Raw genomic sequence first — 15,795 nt, forward strand, 5'->3', positions numbered from 1 at the left:
GTTTTCGTCCAGCCTTTCCCGCTCCGTCTGAGCCTGATATCAGGCTAACAAAAACTGTGAATTTTACGTCAATAAAGACAACAACAGCAGATGCTATAATACAGTTTTTAAGTTGAGTAAAAAAAAGACGATTTTTCCATCATGATAATGGTCAGAAAATTAAATCTGCAACACTCCAAAATATAGGCATCTATTAAATGCAAATAATTATTCTCTAGATTCAACTGAAACCAATATAACAAAAATAAGTGATCGAAAATTACAGAATCCAATAAAATTTTATGCAACACATATAATCATTTTTCGTAGACAAATATTGCAGACACACGTAAGGCAACACACGCTTTAGGCCATATCAAGAAAAATATAAGTATTCCTCAGATCACAATGACATTATTAGACGTTCGTTATCCACAGTAGAGGCTGAGTGCCACTTCTATCATTAAAGTGTTACGTATATGGTAGCTTTAATAGAGAAATAAATTTCAAATTCCTTGTCTCCTTGACTGTAAACCATCGAGCTAGTCAAATAATACAAATTAAAAACAGTTCAAATTGGTTCATTAGCAATTGGTTTTCTAACAAAACATAAATAATATTGGATTGTACAAAAAAATTTACAGTTGCATTCTGCTAATAGAATTACATTTCCAGTTCATTCTGTATAGGAAGCGCATTCAGATTTCTGAAAACACCTCAGCCTTCCATTGGATGAAATCTCGTACTATTGGCTTTCCGTGTACCAAATTTTTTTTGTATCTTTTGAACGAAAGTTTCATGGAAATAGAATTTAAGCAAAATCATCCAAGGCTTGGTTTTTACATTAGGTCGGGAAAAAAGAAAAGTTCAACCACAGAGGTAAATTCCTCTCACTTTTATAGCGTTTTCAAGCTATGCGTTTTCAAGCTACGCCTCGAAACTACTGCATGGTTGGACAACCTTCCTTTAGCTCACAGCCGTGAAACCGTAATGTTTTCTAGACTCTGTTCGCTTTCAATGATAATATCGAAAAAATGTTATGCAACCAGACAAAGCCACGAATTTAGTTCCAATCAAAAACCTATCTCCGGAAATGGCATATCCTATATTTCAGAATGGCATGCTAGGGAGGAAACGTTCTGCTGTGGAAATTTTTCCCAGTATCGCAAGAAACTTCCTCCTGGTTATCGGATTTTTTTATACAAACATTTTATCATTACTGTTGCATATATCTACTAGTGTCAGCTTCAAAATGATAATCTTGGGCTTTTGAAATGACAAATGCATATCAGCTTCAGGCAAATGGGAATCGAATCCAAGAAGCATGGCTTCGTGTCTAATCTTATCATTTCCTTTACTGTTACATAAGACGTGGAAAGAACAATACATATGAGTTTTTACGTCACCAAAGAATTTTAACTACAGAAACTTAAAAATATACGTCGTTAGTAAGTCATATCCGTTGACTCAAAATGTTGAACAAATGTTAAGAAATCTTGATCCAGGATTGTGTGCTGCTTGTCATCACTGACACATGACAAAATGAGGTCAAATAAAGCATTTCAAACCTACAGAAGTACTGTATGTTAAATTCTATGAATATCGCTATTTTTCATACTGTTCTTCACTTACTTATTAAAAAAGATGTTTTGTGGTTATTTACCGTGACTTAATAAGTTCACGAGCCAGGATCTGTTGTTGATGGTAAAACAGGCTCTTCCTGGAAATCGGGGAGATCAGACCGGGATAATCCAAGGAGCGGCAGAATGGATAAAAGGATATTTCTTTTTTGCTGTGTTTGTCGCGGAACCAACTGAAAAAAGAAACAATGTCACTAAACTCTGATTTCTGACTTCACAATATTAAAACTTAAGGTAGACAAAAATTGAACGGGTATACCGATAGTTGTAGATATTTCGTAATATAAGAAGGCAGGGCCACAAAATTCACTGCTTATTCACATGTCTTAAATGATTAAACGTGGTCTAAACAGAACGGAGCTTACAGGGCATATGGAGCAAGTGGTAGTTCTGTGGTTACTGGCAGTCACAACTTGTAACCGTCTTGTTCTGCAAATCCAAAAGATGCGTGGGATGCGCTTCTAATTAAAATTTACGTGTTGTGCATATGGACTTAGGGCACAAATCGATACAAGAGAAGACAGGGAAAAATCGCCAACAAGATAATTGGGTACGAGGAAGTACGGGCTTGTAGCATTATACCAACATAATGAAAACATCCCAGGTACTTAATTACGACAGGGGCTGCATTTTGAACCTATAATGAAGAAAATCTAGTTCCCCATTCTACCTCTTAAATCACTCTCTTAAATAATCTTTTAAAATACTTAAAACGTAGAAACTGTTCCCTTTAGAAAAGATTTCACTTTTTGGTTAAACATCCAGCCAAACAAATATTGTCTTGGCATGTATACAAGAAATTTATCAACAAAACAAAAGGGAGCAATTATATAGATTGAACGGTTAACTCATTTAAATAAAGTAAGTAAACCAAGAGAAAATCTATATTATTGTAGAGCATTGCTTTTTTCAACAAAAAGGCCCTCTGGTAGTGAAAAACTTCAAATAACACAAAAAAAGCGGGGACAGAATAGAAAAGTACTTTTTACCCGACACTCTTAAGTATAAACATCGGACGATGACCAGACAGAAAGCAAAAAAATTCTTTATATGCTAGGTTTCCAGATTTTTTCTCTGCTTAATACAACTGAAACAAACTAACAAAACATTTAAATCTAGTACTGGGCATGTTTTGACGTAACTCATTTCAAAGTGTACTTATAAAAAATCTAAATGTTTTGAAAAAGTTGAAAGAAGTTATCTTATGACTCATCATAGACTAACGCATTGTTTCCAGAGCTTAAACACGTTTAACAATTTTATCTCCTCAACGGTGAATAACTTTTTTTAAAAAAATATCTTCTTATCAAGATAACGTAACACGGCAACAACAGAATTACGTCACTTCAATCCTAATCCCCTAGAGGTTTAGTGAGTCGACAGGGCATTACATAGCTGTAATACAGGCAATTTAATTCTAAAAATGTCCTTTAATAAAGCAAAACCAGGAACTTTAAGTGTTTTGAACTCTATTGATTCTTGGCGATAAAAGACGAAATGAGAATTTCATAAAAAGCATGGCCTGCTTCTTACCTTAGACACATGATGTACATCAACTTTCTCACTTTCACCAACTTTTAAAATGGAGAAAAAGTCCATGTACCTTAAAAAAGAGAACTGGATAACAAAAGCAAACAGGAGCAATAACCAATATCTATGCAATTGAAATTTCTAGAGAGCAATTAAAGCTTTTATTTGGCAAAACAAATTGGTTCTGCATGATACCTTGATGTTGGTAAGTCCTATACAAGAAAGCATAAATTTAACAAAAAATTGCCAGGTAAGATTTGGCAAAGAGTCAATCAAAGCATTAAAAAACTGTTCGAATTGGAATGCAAAATAGGACCATGGAGATTATAAACACAGTAAAAATATTTACAGACCATTGTCTTAATTTCTTACAAGTTTGAAAATGTGGTTTTAGAGCAATGACCATGCTCTTAGCCCAGTGACTTCAAAACAACAATCTCTTCCACTACTTTTCCTTGACAAAAGCTATGGATTCACAAAAATTCGACACATATTTTTATTGATTCATTACTCAATGAATTCTCACCACAATGTTGCTTTCTCCTGACTAATTTTAAAAAATGATTTATTCTAAATTGAAGTTCAAAATAGTTCTTGCCGTTCCCCTACTATGAGTTGATAACATAATATTTGTGTAGTATAGCAAAACCAAACCTAAGAGAAGGTGTTCTGCCAAACAGATACATTAGGTAAAGAAGTCTTGGTCTTCCATTTACAAGCCATCTTATCTTTATTGTGCTGTCTTCAAAGCTTTTTGTAACCTGAAGGACTTGTAGCGTCCTATCGAACCATAGAAGTGTTGTTGCCCATTTGAAGCACCAGACTTGTAGTTTGTAAAGTCTCTGGCCTCTAAAAAGTAAATAATGTACATAAAAGACAGTATAAAAGTACTTAATCAAGCAATTGTCAAAATTTTATATATCTCTTCTTATAAATCATAATTTCTCTTCCTTTTAAGCCTCAAAATCCTGTTTATCTGAATCATCTATTCAAAATTAGCAAAATTTTGCAATGAAAATAAGACCTAGAAATGAATAGCACTGGTGTTTGTTACTCATTATCTGATTTAATCAAAGAGTTATTCTACATTATTCTAGCATATGATAAATGTGAAAACTTTTAACTCATAATTCTGCCTATGGACATTAGGAGGGAGTCTAGACATAAAATCAATGTGGCTAAAATGAATGTGGTTTGATAGGGGTATTGCAAAACATACCATTCCAGGTATAATGCTGGTTACTGTAAAAATATAATTATTGCATACATTGAAAGGAAAATTCTATGGAAACCCCAACATGTTTTTTGGCTTTCACTACCTCATTGATTTTCTCACTTGTAGAAAATGAAATGCCCTTGTGGTTTTTGCTTAGAAATATTTAATTATTAAATGATAATTCATTTGTCTGTTCAAAAAATATAAAACACACCTTGTCTTGAATCTTAAAACAGCATTGTCAAAGAATATCATCTCTGATATTATTGAAGAATCCAACAGAACCTTGCTTGAAAAGAGTTTTGGCCACTATAACAAGAATTTTTAAACTCTCTTAATAACAAGCCAGAGTTTATAAAATTGCTAAATGAAGAAAACTCTGAATAATTGCAGAAGCCATCTACCAAAAAACGAGCAAATATTTGAGCAAGAATGGAATTAAACCAATAATTAATTAATAGCTTTCTTGCTTTCATACCTCTTCTGTAATATTGTCTACAATTCTTTCAATTACCAATTCATTTGTTCTAGGCAACTTCTTTGCAGCTTTTAAATTTCTTCCTTCTTTTGAGCACCCCTTTCCAGTCTTCACAAAATTCAAAGTTTTAAAATGTTTCTGCTTTCTGTTATGAGGAGAAGTTCTTTTCAACACCTGGCCAGTTCTTTGAAGACAACAGCATGGTCCACTTTGTTTAAAATGTTCAAGGATACTACCTGCATTTCCAGCAACTTTGTTCATATTATAACTATTAGAGGTTACAGCAGGTAAAACCAATTGCACATTGCTATGGAAACCGTCTGCTTTAAATCCTGTACTACACAAGTCAAATCTCTTCTCTAATGTGTCATCATTACACACTTTATCCAGCACAAGAAGCCTTCGTAAAGAGTCATATTTCTTCCTTTCAGAACATTGCCAGTTGTAAAAGTAATTCACTTCTTTCCATGGTTGATTACTAATCCTAGGCCACAATAGTTTGTTAATGCTCTCTTTGCCACAATTTGCTGGAGACCATAGAAATGGAGGATCCACTGTGTCAGCTTGATTACATTTTCTCAAGAGTCTGTAGCTTTGGCAAGCTGCTTGTATTGGTTTATCCTGAAATGAATACCAATTGATAGTAATAATTATCAGTCTCTTTTCTTGACTGAACTGGTAAGGATATGATGCTGAATATTGATAAAGGCTAAACTGAGAGTAAAATTCCTTCTAATGGAATCTCTGTAGTTTGCCCAAAAACCCTACCTGGAAAAATATCATAGTTGCCAAGACGTTTGAAGTAAGTTGAGCATTGGGGGGTGAAAGGGAAATAGGAAAAAACAACACAGGTCAGGTGGAACAAAGAAATATTTAATAGATCAGCTGATATTTCCATTAAAATGCTAGCAGCAGTTGCCAAATTCAAACCTCATTTCTTTCAAAATAGATTGACAAGAGAAAAGGAACTCAATGGGAAGATACAAACAAGATGCAGTGAAAATCTACAAACATTTCATTTCACATAAAAAATTTACTTACAATCTGCAGATGCTTAATTCTATTGACTGATTTCCTGACCAATATCCTTTGACCAATCATTTTGTCATGTTGATCATGTCAAGTTTTCATGGCAATGTTAACTAAAAAATGTAGAGAGTTTAAACAGCAATCAGAAAACAACATTTTCTACTAAACGTGTGGAACAAGAATCATTCACCCTGTTGCTTTTCGCAGAACTACGAAACTCTACATTGCTAAATTAAATTTATTTGTATTATTGCAAAAGCAGAAGCAGCTCAGTAGCAAGTATGCCTATAAGTACTTAGGTATGATCGAATACTTTTTTTGGATATTTAACTTCAACACTATTGCATGCCATGCTACCAAATTCGAAGACATAAAATAAAACCGCATTAAAATGATATTCCAGAGTATCCACTGTGATTTCAACAAAATGGGTGCATTAAAATCTTGAAAACGTTATATAATCTTACTTACAAAAACCAGCAAATCTTCTCCTTGTCAAACACTCCTACCCAGCAAGGAATAATGTGCTCGATGTAAAAGAACATGAAAGGGGGTATGTCGCACGCTCCTTCCAAGTGCCCAAATCTCAACTGTAATGAATGGAGGCACAATCCCCGGAATGAGGAACTAATTTTTCCGATCAGAGCCCGCGCCACACGGGGGCCGGGGGCCATGCCCCCCACTTTCCTTGCTAATTATAGGTAGCACATCTCCCTTTTAGGTATTAAATAGGTAACCCCTCTTTTGGCCCCCCACTCTTTTGGCCCCCCACAGGGCACATTGTAAATCAGTTATCATCTTTTCATTACTGAATGTATAACCCTGTATAAATAATCAAAAATCAAATAAAATCAAACCTATGGCAAAATGGTTTGTAATAGGTATAGATGTTCTATTTCTGGGAATTTATATGTAATCAGAAATCTCTCTATTGGGTCTTAATATGCCATCCTCACAGCCTGTAGAACATTTCTTACCATGAAGCTGCAATCATGGGAAACATGTCATTGCACAAAAATTAAGCCTGTCAGTCTAATAACATATGGCAACGATTGGGACAACGCGGAGCACAACTATAAAATTTTCAGCTGAAGGAAGAGAGATCGACTCAGCTATATCAGTAATGCGTCAAGAAGCTCAGATTTAATGCGCCACAAGTTAGAAATGATGAATCAAATGAAGTTAAAAGCGTTCATCTAAAAGTTATCACATATTAACCCAATAACTTGGGTCGTATGAGTTTCTTCAAACACAAAGGCAAACTAAGTTCGCAGCACTGATACATAAACCTTAGTATTTTGCATACTTGTTGTAAGGATTTTACAAAAACCGACCTTTTACAAATTCTGGTGAAGTCTTTAAAAATAATGTGAAAACGAACTTTCTATGTTTGGATCTCAAATCGAGGTAGAATGATAATACACAAGCCCAATAATTTGTTTAATGTTTATTCTTAATAACGAAAAATGACATTTAATCAAACAATATGTTCACAGCGCTACAATTAATAAAATTATACATTGAAAGATAATTACATTAAATTAAGTCCGTATTTTATCGACAACCTTCTTCGCTAAATCTCTGTACGCTTTGGCCTGCAAAATAAAGCAGGTTGTCAAAACAAATTTTTCACAATGTTACAGCAATTGTTACGAAACTATTAGAGGCATAATTAATCATTGATACGATACCAAAAAGTGAGCAAACCTTTTAAAATAGAATAAGAAAATGCATCAAGCAAAATATTGGAAGGTTCCTTATACTAATACGATATTAAAGCCAATATACACATTATCAGAGTAAATGTAGAAAGTTTTACAGAAAAACAGTATTGAAAATTAAAATCAAAATAACACAAGTTTATCACACTACACTTCTTTTTAAAAAAAGACACCTCTCGTGAAATTACTGCTCTGATTTGAGCTTAATACCCAAAATTTTTATTTTCGCAAGTAAAAACCCTACTAGGAATTGAAGTAACAAAAAAGCACGTCTTTTACAGTCGACTTCTTGGCAACTTAGATTCACATCTTCTGTCAGCATGTGAACATATTTTTTTCACAGACATAAAAAGCCCAAAAAAACAAGGGGAAACACTTTCACTTACATGGAGGCTGTCTGGATGGGAAATAACAATTGGCGTGCCACTGTCAGAGGTATCCGTGATAATACTGTCCAATGGCAGTTGACCTTTAAATCGATAAGAAAATCAGTTGATACTTTAAATTTTTTTTAAATTTCAATGAATATGTCAGTTGTTCAATAATGAAAACACTTTTACAAAACTTCGCAGAAAAAGAGTAATATGCAAAGGTATGAAAGAAGCACGTGCTTAAGAACATTTGACATATGTTGAGAGACTTCACTATGAATATCATGTTTATAGGCCATTGACTAGTACTAAGAACTACCAGTTGATGCTAAGAAATATAGAGGCAGCCAGAGAAATCGTAGTTGAAACAAGATAGCTTCAGTAGACAAAAAGCCAAACTGTCGATGAAACTCGATCCTGGCTATCAATTAATTCTTAATCAATTAATTCTTATACTTCACCTATTTCGAGTCTATATATTCTTACAAAGCTTATTCTAGTAAAAAAGTGTGTACAATTGACGAAAATCTAAACACGATGAAGGATCATTGCTGTTACCTAGCACTTCTGTCTCTATTTTGTTGGCCTCGCTCTCTGGTCTTTTGCTTCCAAAAACATGGCTCACTTTCTGGCAATGTTGACATACGAAATGGCTCATATTCTCTACAAGACCCAAGACCTGGAATCAAGTACGAAATCTAGAGTTTTAGAATGAAATTTGAATTGAAAACAAACTTGGAATTGAGAATGAAATTCACAATAAACTACAGGCTGTAGACTGAAATACAAAGATTAATCAATTATATCAAATCTAGCTGTAGGCGACAATTACAGATGAATTTCAAAATTAAATCTATGACTCGAGCACATTAATTAATTGACAACTACTCTTGGCCATCTTCGAGACTCCCAGTGAAAAACCATAGCTAATCAGGATCTTTTATGCTCCTGAAAAGATTCTTAACAGCAGTGTTACTTACGACTTTCGCAAATGTTCCAAAGCAAAATAAATTTAAAATTAAAATAGAAAAAGTTTTATGGAGAATAAACATTTGCCATATCAAAGGACCAAAAATCCATTGATATTGGTTAGAATTTCATAACTATCTAGTGTTTCCTTATGGCTGGAGGTATACATACGGGTATGTTGACTTTTTTGAACATTTCTGCCCCTCTTTTAGCATCTATCCGCGCAAGATCTTGTGGAGTTGTCACTATAACTGCACCTGTTCAAACGTATAAGTGAAGTTTGTATTCCATGTTTCATTAACATTCGAAAATTTGTATTTCTGGGAATAACAATAAATACATGCACAGATAAATGTAATGCGAACTAAGACCTTGTTTTTCTACGGTTAACCAGTGTGATAGATCTTAAATGGATTTTTAAACCTTCAAGCCTTTAAGGGACGCTGAAAATGAGATTAAGGGCAGTTATTATCAGATTTATAGTACACTTCATGGTAACTAGGGTCAGTGACATTTTTAAAGCCTAAACAAACAATATATTGGAAATACGAGAAGGTCTAGTGGCTTTCGCTATAAATAATATAAGATGTTGGGCTACCATTCACTTTGCAAATAACTCACCTGAAACTGGGATGAGCTGAGATATTGAGAGCTGTGTATCTCCTGTTCCAGGTGGCATGTCAATAACTAAATAATCTAATGGTCCCCAAGCCACTTGCCTTATCATTCTTTCTATCGCTGACATCACCTATTGAATCAAATAACATATCAACTTTACTGTACCCACATCATTGATACCTAATGACTCAAACGGAAGGATTTCTACAAAATGTTGATAATACTTTGACTACAGCTGGAGAGCTAAGGAAAGGTTAAAGGTTCTCACTGATGATCAAAACTTGGAGACACAGCTAAATAAATTTTCTGATTCAAAACGGGGATTCACAATTTGGAATAGCCTACCGTCAGAAATTATGAATTGCGTGAGAGAAGACAATTTCAAAGTATCAGTGACAGTATGGTTGCGTCCACGTCAGTGGGTGAAGGTGGCCTCCACCAACACCTGGACCCCAGTATAGACTTATTAGAGACAATTTTTACTCTTTTGTTAGCCTTTTGTTATCCCTTGTTTACCAAACCTGCTTACCTACACACTTTGCTTGAATTTTTTGAACCAAAACCATATGCAGCATTTTGTAGAAATCAACAAACTGGAGCGCTGGGTGGAAATGGTATTAATCCTACTATTGAGTTAATTTTCCTTATTTTTAATGCTCCTTGAGTAAATGCTCCAGATTGGTTGTAAAGCCTTTAGGAGTAAACGATTGAAGATTCAAGATTCAAACTTTTCATCCATCCTATTTCATGCCAAATTTTCCTTACTTTGCAGATTCAAACTTTTAAAATCTAATCGACTAACTTCCCCCACTGGTACAATCAATGATGATTATTATTTCCAAAATTGAGCCAATGTCGTACTGACGGTAATTGCATGGTAATGTTTGTCTAAATTAAAGCTGAAAATAATAGGTTATAATGAAAATATCATCTAATAAACATGTCTTTCTCATTAACAAAAAAGAAAAACCATTTCATCAAAGATGAGCAGCAAACTTGGTAAAATTCAAGAAAAACAAACACCAAATCAAAATTTAAAGAGACTTACCATTAATCCTCTCCAGACAATAGGTGCCCCTTCTGGAACTAAGAAACCCATTGACATGCTAAAGAGAAACAATACTTTAGCACAAATACTTTATGAATTGAAAAATGCTTAAAATTGTCTCTGAAATAAAAATCAAGCAGCCAAAAACTTACCACTTAATACCATAGTTTTGCATTGGTATCATCTGATTTCCTGCATTTAAAAGGCAATACTAATGTAAGTAATCTGAAAAAAGATTATTTTAAAAAACTTCATTGCAGTATTATTTGCTTTAATTTTACAACCATAGATATTTAAATTGGAATGTTGCTTAGATATCTAATGCTCTAAATGCTTTACTTTGTGTTTTATGACCTGCATTGCTGAATAAGTATGTATGTATGCTCTGATTCTGAGCTAAAATATGAATTAGAAAGAAAGTTAGAAGTAACAATTTGAAATGATGACTATCAAATGATGACAGGACCCTGATGATAACTGTATTGAAAATATTAAATATTCAAGTATTAATTGCTATTATTATTATCAAATTTATTTTCAATTTTTTCAAATAAGAAGCAAGTAATACAAACAATATGCTATAAAAATAAGATAAATCTGAAACTAGAAAAATAACTTTATAGATGGTGTTGCTGATGAATAAATTACTTACGATTGTCAAGCTCAGGCTCCCCTTTCAAATTCATTAGAGTTGGTATAGATGGGCCATAAATGTCTGCATCCAATATTCCTACGGAGAGCGCCTACTATAATGAATGTAAAGGCAAACCACTCGTTGAACCACAAATAAAAAACCAATCCATGCAACAAGCTAAGGGCTACTTAATCTGTGATAAGATCAGCTCTGTTTTCTTATTAGATTGGGAGATAAATTTCAGGAAGCTTGGCCCTAGCCCTGCACAGCTTGGCTCTGGCTTCAAACCGAAATGATCAGCCCACAAAGGATGCTATTTGTGTGTGCTGACAAAGAAAAACTGATGAATTTAAGCACTATATCATTTCTAATCTCTGCATACTGGTGAAGATTATCCACACTTCCTGATCCAAAATTTTTATTCCAGTTTTAAAAGTTAGTTAAGGACTTTAGCTTAAGGACTTTAGTAAAGAAGCATGAATCAAATCAAAAAAATTATTTCCCAAGAGAACTTTTCAAATATTCATTGAATCAAAAGGTATTATCAATCAGTAATCAATAACATGGTAAAGTAACTAGTGAACAATAAAAAGCAAGTAGGAAGACTTACTTGGTCATTAGCTGCAATTCCTAGTGCTAAATTTACTGAAAAGCAAATAATTAAATGATCAAATGTATTTATTGTGTATACACAATGAAACATGAAGCCGAGCTAGTAAAAAAATTTACAAAATTTAGTAACAACCAGCTTGGAGTTTTCATAGAACATGTAGATGTTGTGACATTTCCTAATCAGAACCCTCTTTTTAGGATTTGTTCTACAAGCATCCTTTAAAAGCATCCCAAATTAACAGCCTCGATGGAGAAAATCTAGCTAACCAAATCATACAAACCCCAAAAAAAATTCTGCTGCAATGCAAAAAATATGACTTTTCTTAACTACCATTTACTTTACTCAGGATCAAATTTCTCATATTCTTCTAAATTTTTCTTAGAGATGGTTGGATTATTCTACTTTTGTCAGACACGTCTACATTTTACAGGCAATAAAAAGATCCCACTGTTAATAAACTTTTGATTGACAAAAGCAACATGACATCAACTGACATCATATAAAAAATGCCCTATATGTATGAAATTTTGGTGCATATCTACTTCAGAGTTTCCACCACAAAACAGTGAATAAAAAAAGAACTACTGCAGAAAAACTTTACCTGCAGTTGTTGATTTTCCAACACCTCCTTTTCCTGAAGCAACAACTATTATATCTTTGACTTGTGGAATGGATTTCTGTTTTGGTAAGCCTCTTCCCATCAGATTCTTTTGGTGATCATTTAGAGATGTCTTCTTTCTGCTGAGTATAGTCTGAAAAGAAAAGGTTGTTGCCTGGCATCCTTTTTAAAAACATTTCCTGAGACCTAAATCCCAGAGCTCCAGTCTCTTACATGCACCCTCCATAAAACTTGTCACTTGATTTAATATGTCTGGATTATTTGAATGTAGATACTTAATTCCTTTTCTCCTTAAGAAGCTTGAGATATTGATCTCAAATTTTGGGAAATTTAGTTTTTCAATAATACCAACATTTGATATCAAGTTCAGCTAATTCAGAGATACTAGGTTACAACCTTTTTAAATTTAATATGGAATGACTAATTTTAGTTAATGTGTGATACGAGAGTGATGTAGAGGATACCTGTGCTGCAATGTGAGAATGTGGTGGAATGAATAGGAAAGAAAACTTAACGTAAACAGGCCTGATAAGCAGAGTCACTATAACATAAAAACATTCCACATTTATAGAATACACTGTATGGAAATGGAAATGGAAAAGTATGGAAACAGTAGCTCAAGATAGCAGCTCACAGTGACCACAAGCCTAAGCTGACCAACTTCAAAATCAGAATTATGAGGTGAAGGGGCTTGGAAACGATAGTTTATGGGGGGGAAATGCATTCGCCATTTCTTCAACTTTGGGTTTAAAGAAAATTTGATGATGGTTGAACGAAAAATTTTAAAATTTTAAGCAAACTGCTTAAAGCTTCCTTCACATGAAAAATTATTACTGAAAAAGTTATGTTTAAGCAGTGCACTTAAACTTTAATGTTTCAATACTGACACAAAGTGAGTTGCGCTACATTTGATCTTAATGACTTATTTATCTTAAATTCTGATGCTCACATTATCTAAAAACATAACAATAAAAAATTAAACCAAAACATTCAACGTTTATTATGCTTTTGAAATTAATGAAAAGAATAATCTACACCAAATTCGTCTATGTTAAAAGGTGCATATATTCAGTTTTAAGTTTAATTAAATTATTTTATACTTAAATCAAGTATTGCCTGTACTTTGAGGAATTTTTTTATCAATTCTTTAAAAATATACGCCAGAAATTTTCTAAAGCACCAATCTAATGTTTCCCTGACTTTTAATCCACATTTTCATACTTTTGTGATCCCAGTGTATTCTGTATCATATTTAATAACTATAATGCATTTAAAACTTTTAAAAAAAGCAATTTTGATTAAGTTCTTTTGAGCATGGTCATAGACGCCTGTTTAAGCCTCATTTGTTTGCCACACCCCCAAACCTCAATTCGGTGTGTATGTGCACAAGCTGTACTCCACAATCTGGCCTGCATCACCATTCAGTCCCAGACTGGAATTTTCGCCTTACGCACATCAAATTTCAGCTGCGATTGCCGCCGCACCATTTCTATTCAAATGATTCATCCAGCTACACAGGATTCTTCTTTAACTGTAAAACTTATCTTGTATGTATTTAATAATTGACGCCTTTAATGAAATTTGAATTTGAGGAACCTCAGAGTTGCAGATCATCTAAATCGTCATTACTTCTTGCTTGTGTGCACATGAGGCTGGTTTTTGTACACACATATCACGGCTGTTACGCCTATTGTTCTCGGGGAAATGAGGACAGCCAATAGTTTGCCATTTAACAGACCGCAACACGCAACTTTCGAAAATTGAATGATTTTCAAAATTAAGTATAAAATCGTAGATTTATTGCAGAAAATTGCAAATAATTTTAAAACAAAGACCATTCTCTGTTTATTTCATTTCGTTTATTTGTTGTTTGCTAAATTTTATCAGGTTTTAGGGGAAGATTTTAAAGAATCACCACTTTCGTAAATTTCCGACACGATCGCGATTTTAGGCCAAAGTGCTCCTCAATGTTTTCTCGGGCGCTTCCAAACGATAGACGATAAATACTTCATTTCTTTTGCATGAATAAGATTAAGAGCGAGGCTAAAAACCTGGTGGGGTGCCCTGGTCAGCACTTGGTGGAAACCAGTTAGACATCAACTTTCTTTGCGCCCGCGTGAAATTTGAATGTCAACGGTTTTTCTGTCTGAGAGGGCACCCCAAAAATTTTATTCTCCTACGAATGAAGAGTCATCTTAGTATGTTTTTCTAGCAAAATAAGCCTGTCTGTGGAAGCGCGAGCTGATTTTTGACGACCCGGTCGGCCTAAAACTTAATGTTTTCCTAGCGATTCTCAAAGCTGCGAGGCCGCCTCGCAGTGTATATCTCTTCGGCTTCTCCGTCAGGAGCGATGAAAATATCAACTTGAAGGTAAAAAAATAAAAAAAAAAATAATTAAGTGCTATTTTCATTTATTTTCTACCTCTTCAGAGAGTTCAATACAAAAATATTTCCAATTAGCCTTGTTTGGTTGGCTTTGGCAGTGGTACCGTAGACAAATTCTGTTAAAGAATTTCGCGGGAAGCCCATTCAGGGAAACCAAATTTTTTTGTAAAAAACCCTAAAAGGCAATTAGAATTCTATTTCAACTTTCTAGTAAAGAATTTAATGCTAAGTTCAAAACAAAAAACAGCTTCTCTATAGCTTTTTCAAATTTTGAGATATCTTCGATTTTCTCCGATGCGGTCAGAAAACGGGCCTATGCTGTCCTGACTTCCGCGGCGTAACAGCTGTGATATGCCAAACAACAGCCAACACATGAAGGATATTTTTATCATTTCTGGGAGTAAAATACACATGAAACAGGATGGTCGAGCAGATTTTGGTTTTTGGAAACAATTCTCATCTTGTTAGGACCCTATCGTTCTTATGTTTAGGAATTTTGAAAATGTTTATCTTTGCTATATTGTTTTTACACCACTAATGATGTTACCAATGTTTTCATCTGAGATGTATACCCAAAAGTTACCTACTGTGTTTTTATGGTAATTAGTCTCAGCCACACAAAAATTATATCTGTTTTATTTGCAAATGCGCAATTTTCATGGACATGCAACAGATCCCCCGCGCATCATTCAAAGATTTCAATCTGGATTAAGTCTGATAAAATTTTAATTTCAAAATTTTTAAATTGCAGTCTAAACAAATGTAATAATGTAATACATACGATTGGGTCCTTGTACTTGAAGAATAGATTTTTGTACAGCTTCAGCCATTCTTTGCTTAAATATTTTAATCTCATTGCCATATCTATATCATAGTTCTCCAAAATAAATCTTGAAGACACTTGCAGCTTATTAACTATTGTATTTGCCTCTTATTAAGTTTCTG

The 15,795-nt window shown here is 33.9% G+C and overlaps 2 protein-coding genes across 2 annotated transcripts; both read right to left on the minus strand.

Moving 5' to 3' along the window:
* Positions 1-441: 441 nt before the first annotated feature.
* LOC148958956 (uncharacterized) lies at positions 442-6,415 on the minus strand. The gene is made up of 7 exons (XM_089111033.1): positions 6,344-6,415; positions 5,885-5,985; positions 4,844-5,464; positions 4,580-4,674; positions 3,804-3,998; positions 3,153-3,222; positions 442-1,792 (listed from the first exon to the last, which is right to left on the minus strand). The coding sequence occupies exons 2-7, from the start codon at positions 5,942-5,944 to the stop codon at positions 1,658-1,660; spliced, it is 1,176 nt and encodes a 391-aa protein (XP_088967159.1). The 5' UTR covers positions 5,945-5,985; positions 6,344-6,415; the 3' UTR covers positions 442-1,657.
* Positions 6,416-7,259: 844 nt separating this feature from the next.
* Positions 7,260-15,789, minus strand: LOC135693968 (iron-sulfur cluster transfer protein NUBPL). The gene is made up of 11 exons (XM_065212578.2): positions 15,632-15,789; positions 12,448-12,598; positions 11,844-11,878; positions 11,252-11,342; positions 10,752-10,791; positions 10,600-10,657; positions 9,555-9,681; positions 9,105-9,190; positions 8,523-8,643; positions 7,980-8,062; positions 7,260-7,467 (listed from the first exon to the last, which is right to left on the minus strand). Exons 1-11 carry the CDS (start codon positions 15,710-15,712, stop codon positions 7,414-7,416), a joined length of 927 nt encoding a protein of 308 aa, XP_065068650.2. The 5' UTR covers positions 15,713-15,789; the 3' UTR covers positions 7,260-7,413.
* Between the last annotated feature and the right edge of the window lie 6 nt (positions 15,790-15,795).

This window comes from Rhopilema esculentum, chromosome 11, assembly GCF_057945365.1.
Source record: "Rhopilema esculentum isolate cy_ngs chromosome 11, ASM5794536v1, whole genome shotgun sequence".
Lineage (NCBI taxonomy): Eukaryota > Metazoa > Cnidaria > Scyphozoa > Rhizostomeae > Rhizostomatidae > Rhopilema > Rhopilema esculentum.

Bases quoted from the DNA above. Each gene is read 5' to 3' on its own strand.
- LOC148958956 (XM_089111033.1), bottom strand. From the start codon at position 5,944: ATGATTGGTCAAAGGATATTGGTCAGGAAATCAGTCAATAGAATTAAG. The intron at 3,999-4,579 runs GTGTGTTTTATA...TTTACTTTTTAG, and splicing joins GTTTTAAGATTCAAGACAAG to AGGCCAGAGACTTTACAAAC. The intron at 1,793-3,152 runs GTAAGAAGCAGG...TTCTTTTTTCAG, and splicing joins ATGTACATCATGTGTCTAAG to TTGGTTCCGCGACAAACACA.
- LOC135693968 (XM_065212578.2), bottom strand. From the start codon at position 15,712: ATGGCAATGAGATTAAAATATTTAAGCAAAGAATGGCTGAAGCTGTAC. The intron at 10,792-11,251 runs GTAAGTAATTTA...TTTTAAATGCAG, and splicing joins GGAGCCTGAGCTTGACAATC to GAAATCAGATGATACCAATG. The intron at 8,644-9,104 runs GTATGTATACCT...ACTTGATTCCAG, and splicing joins TCAAAAAAGTCAACATACCC to GTCTTGGGTCTTGTAGAGAA.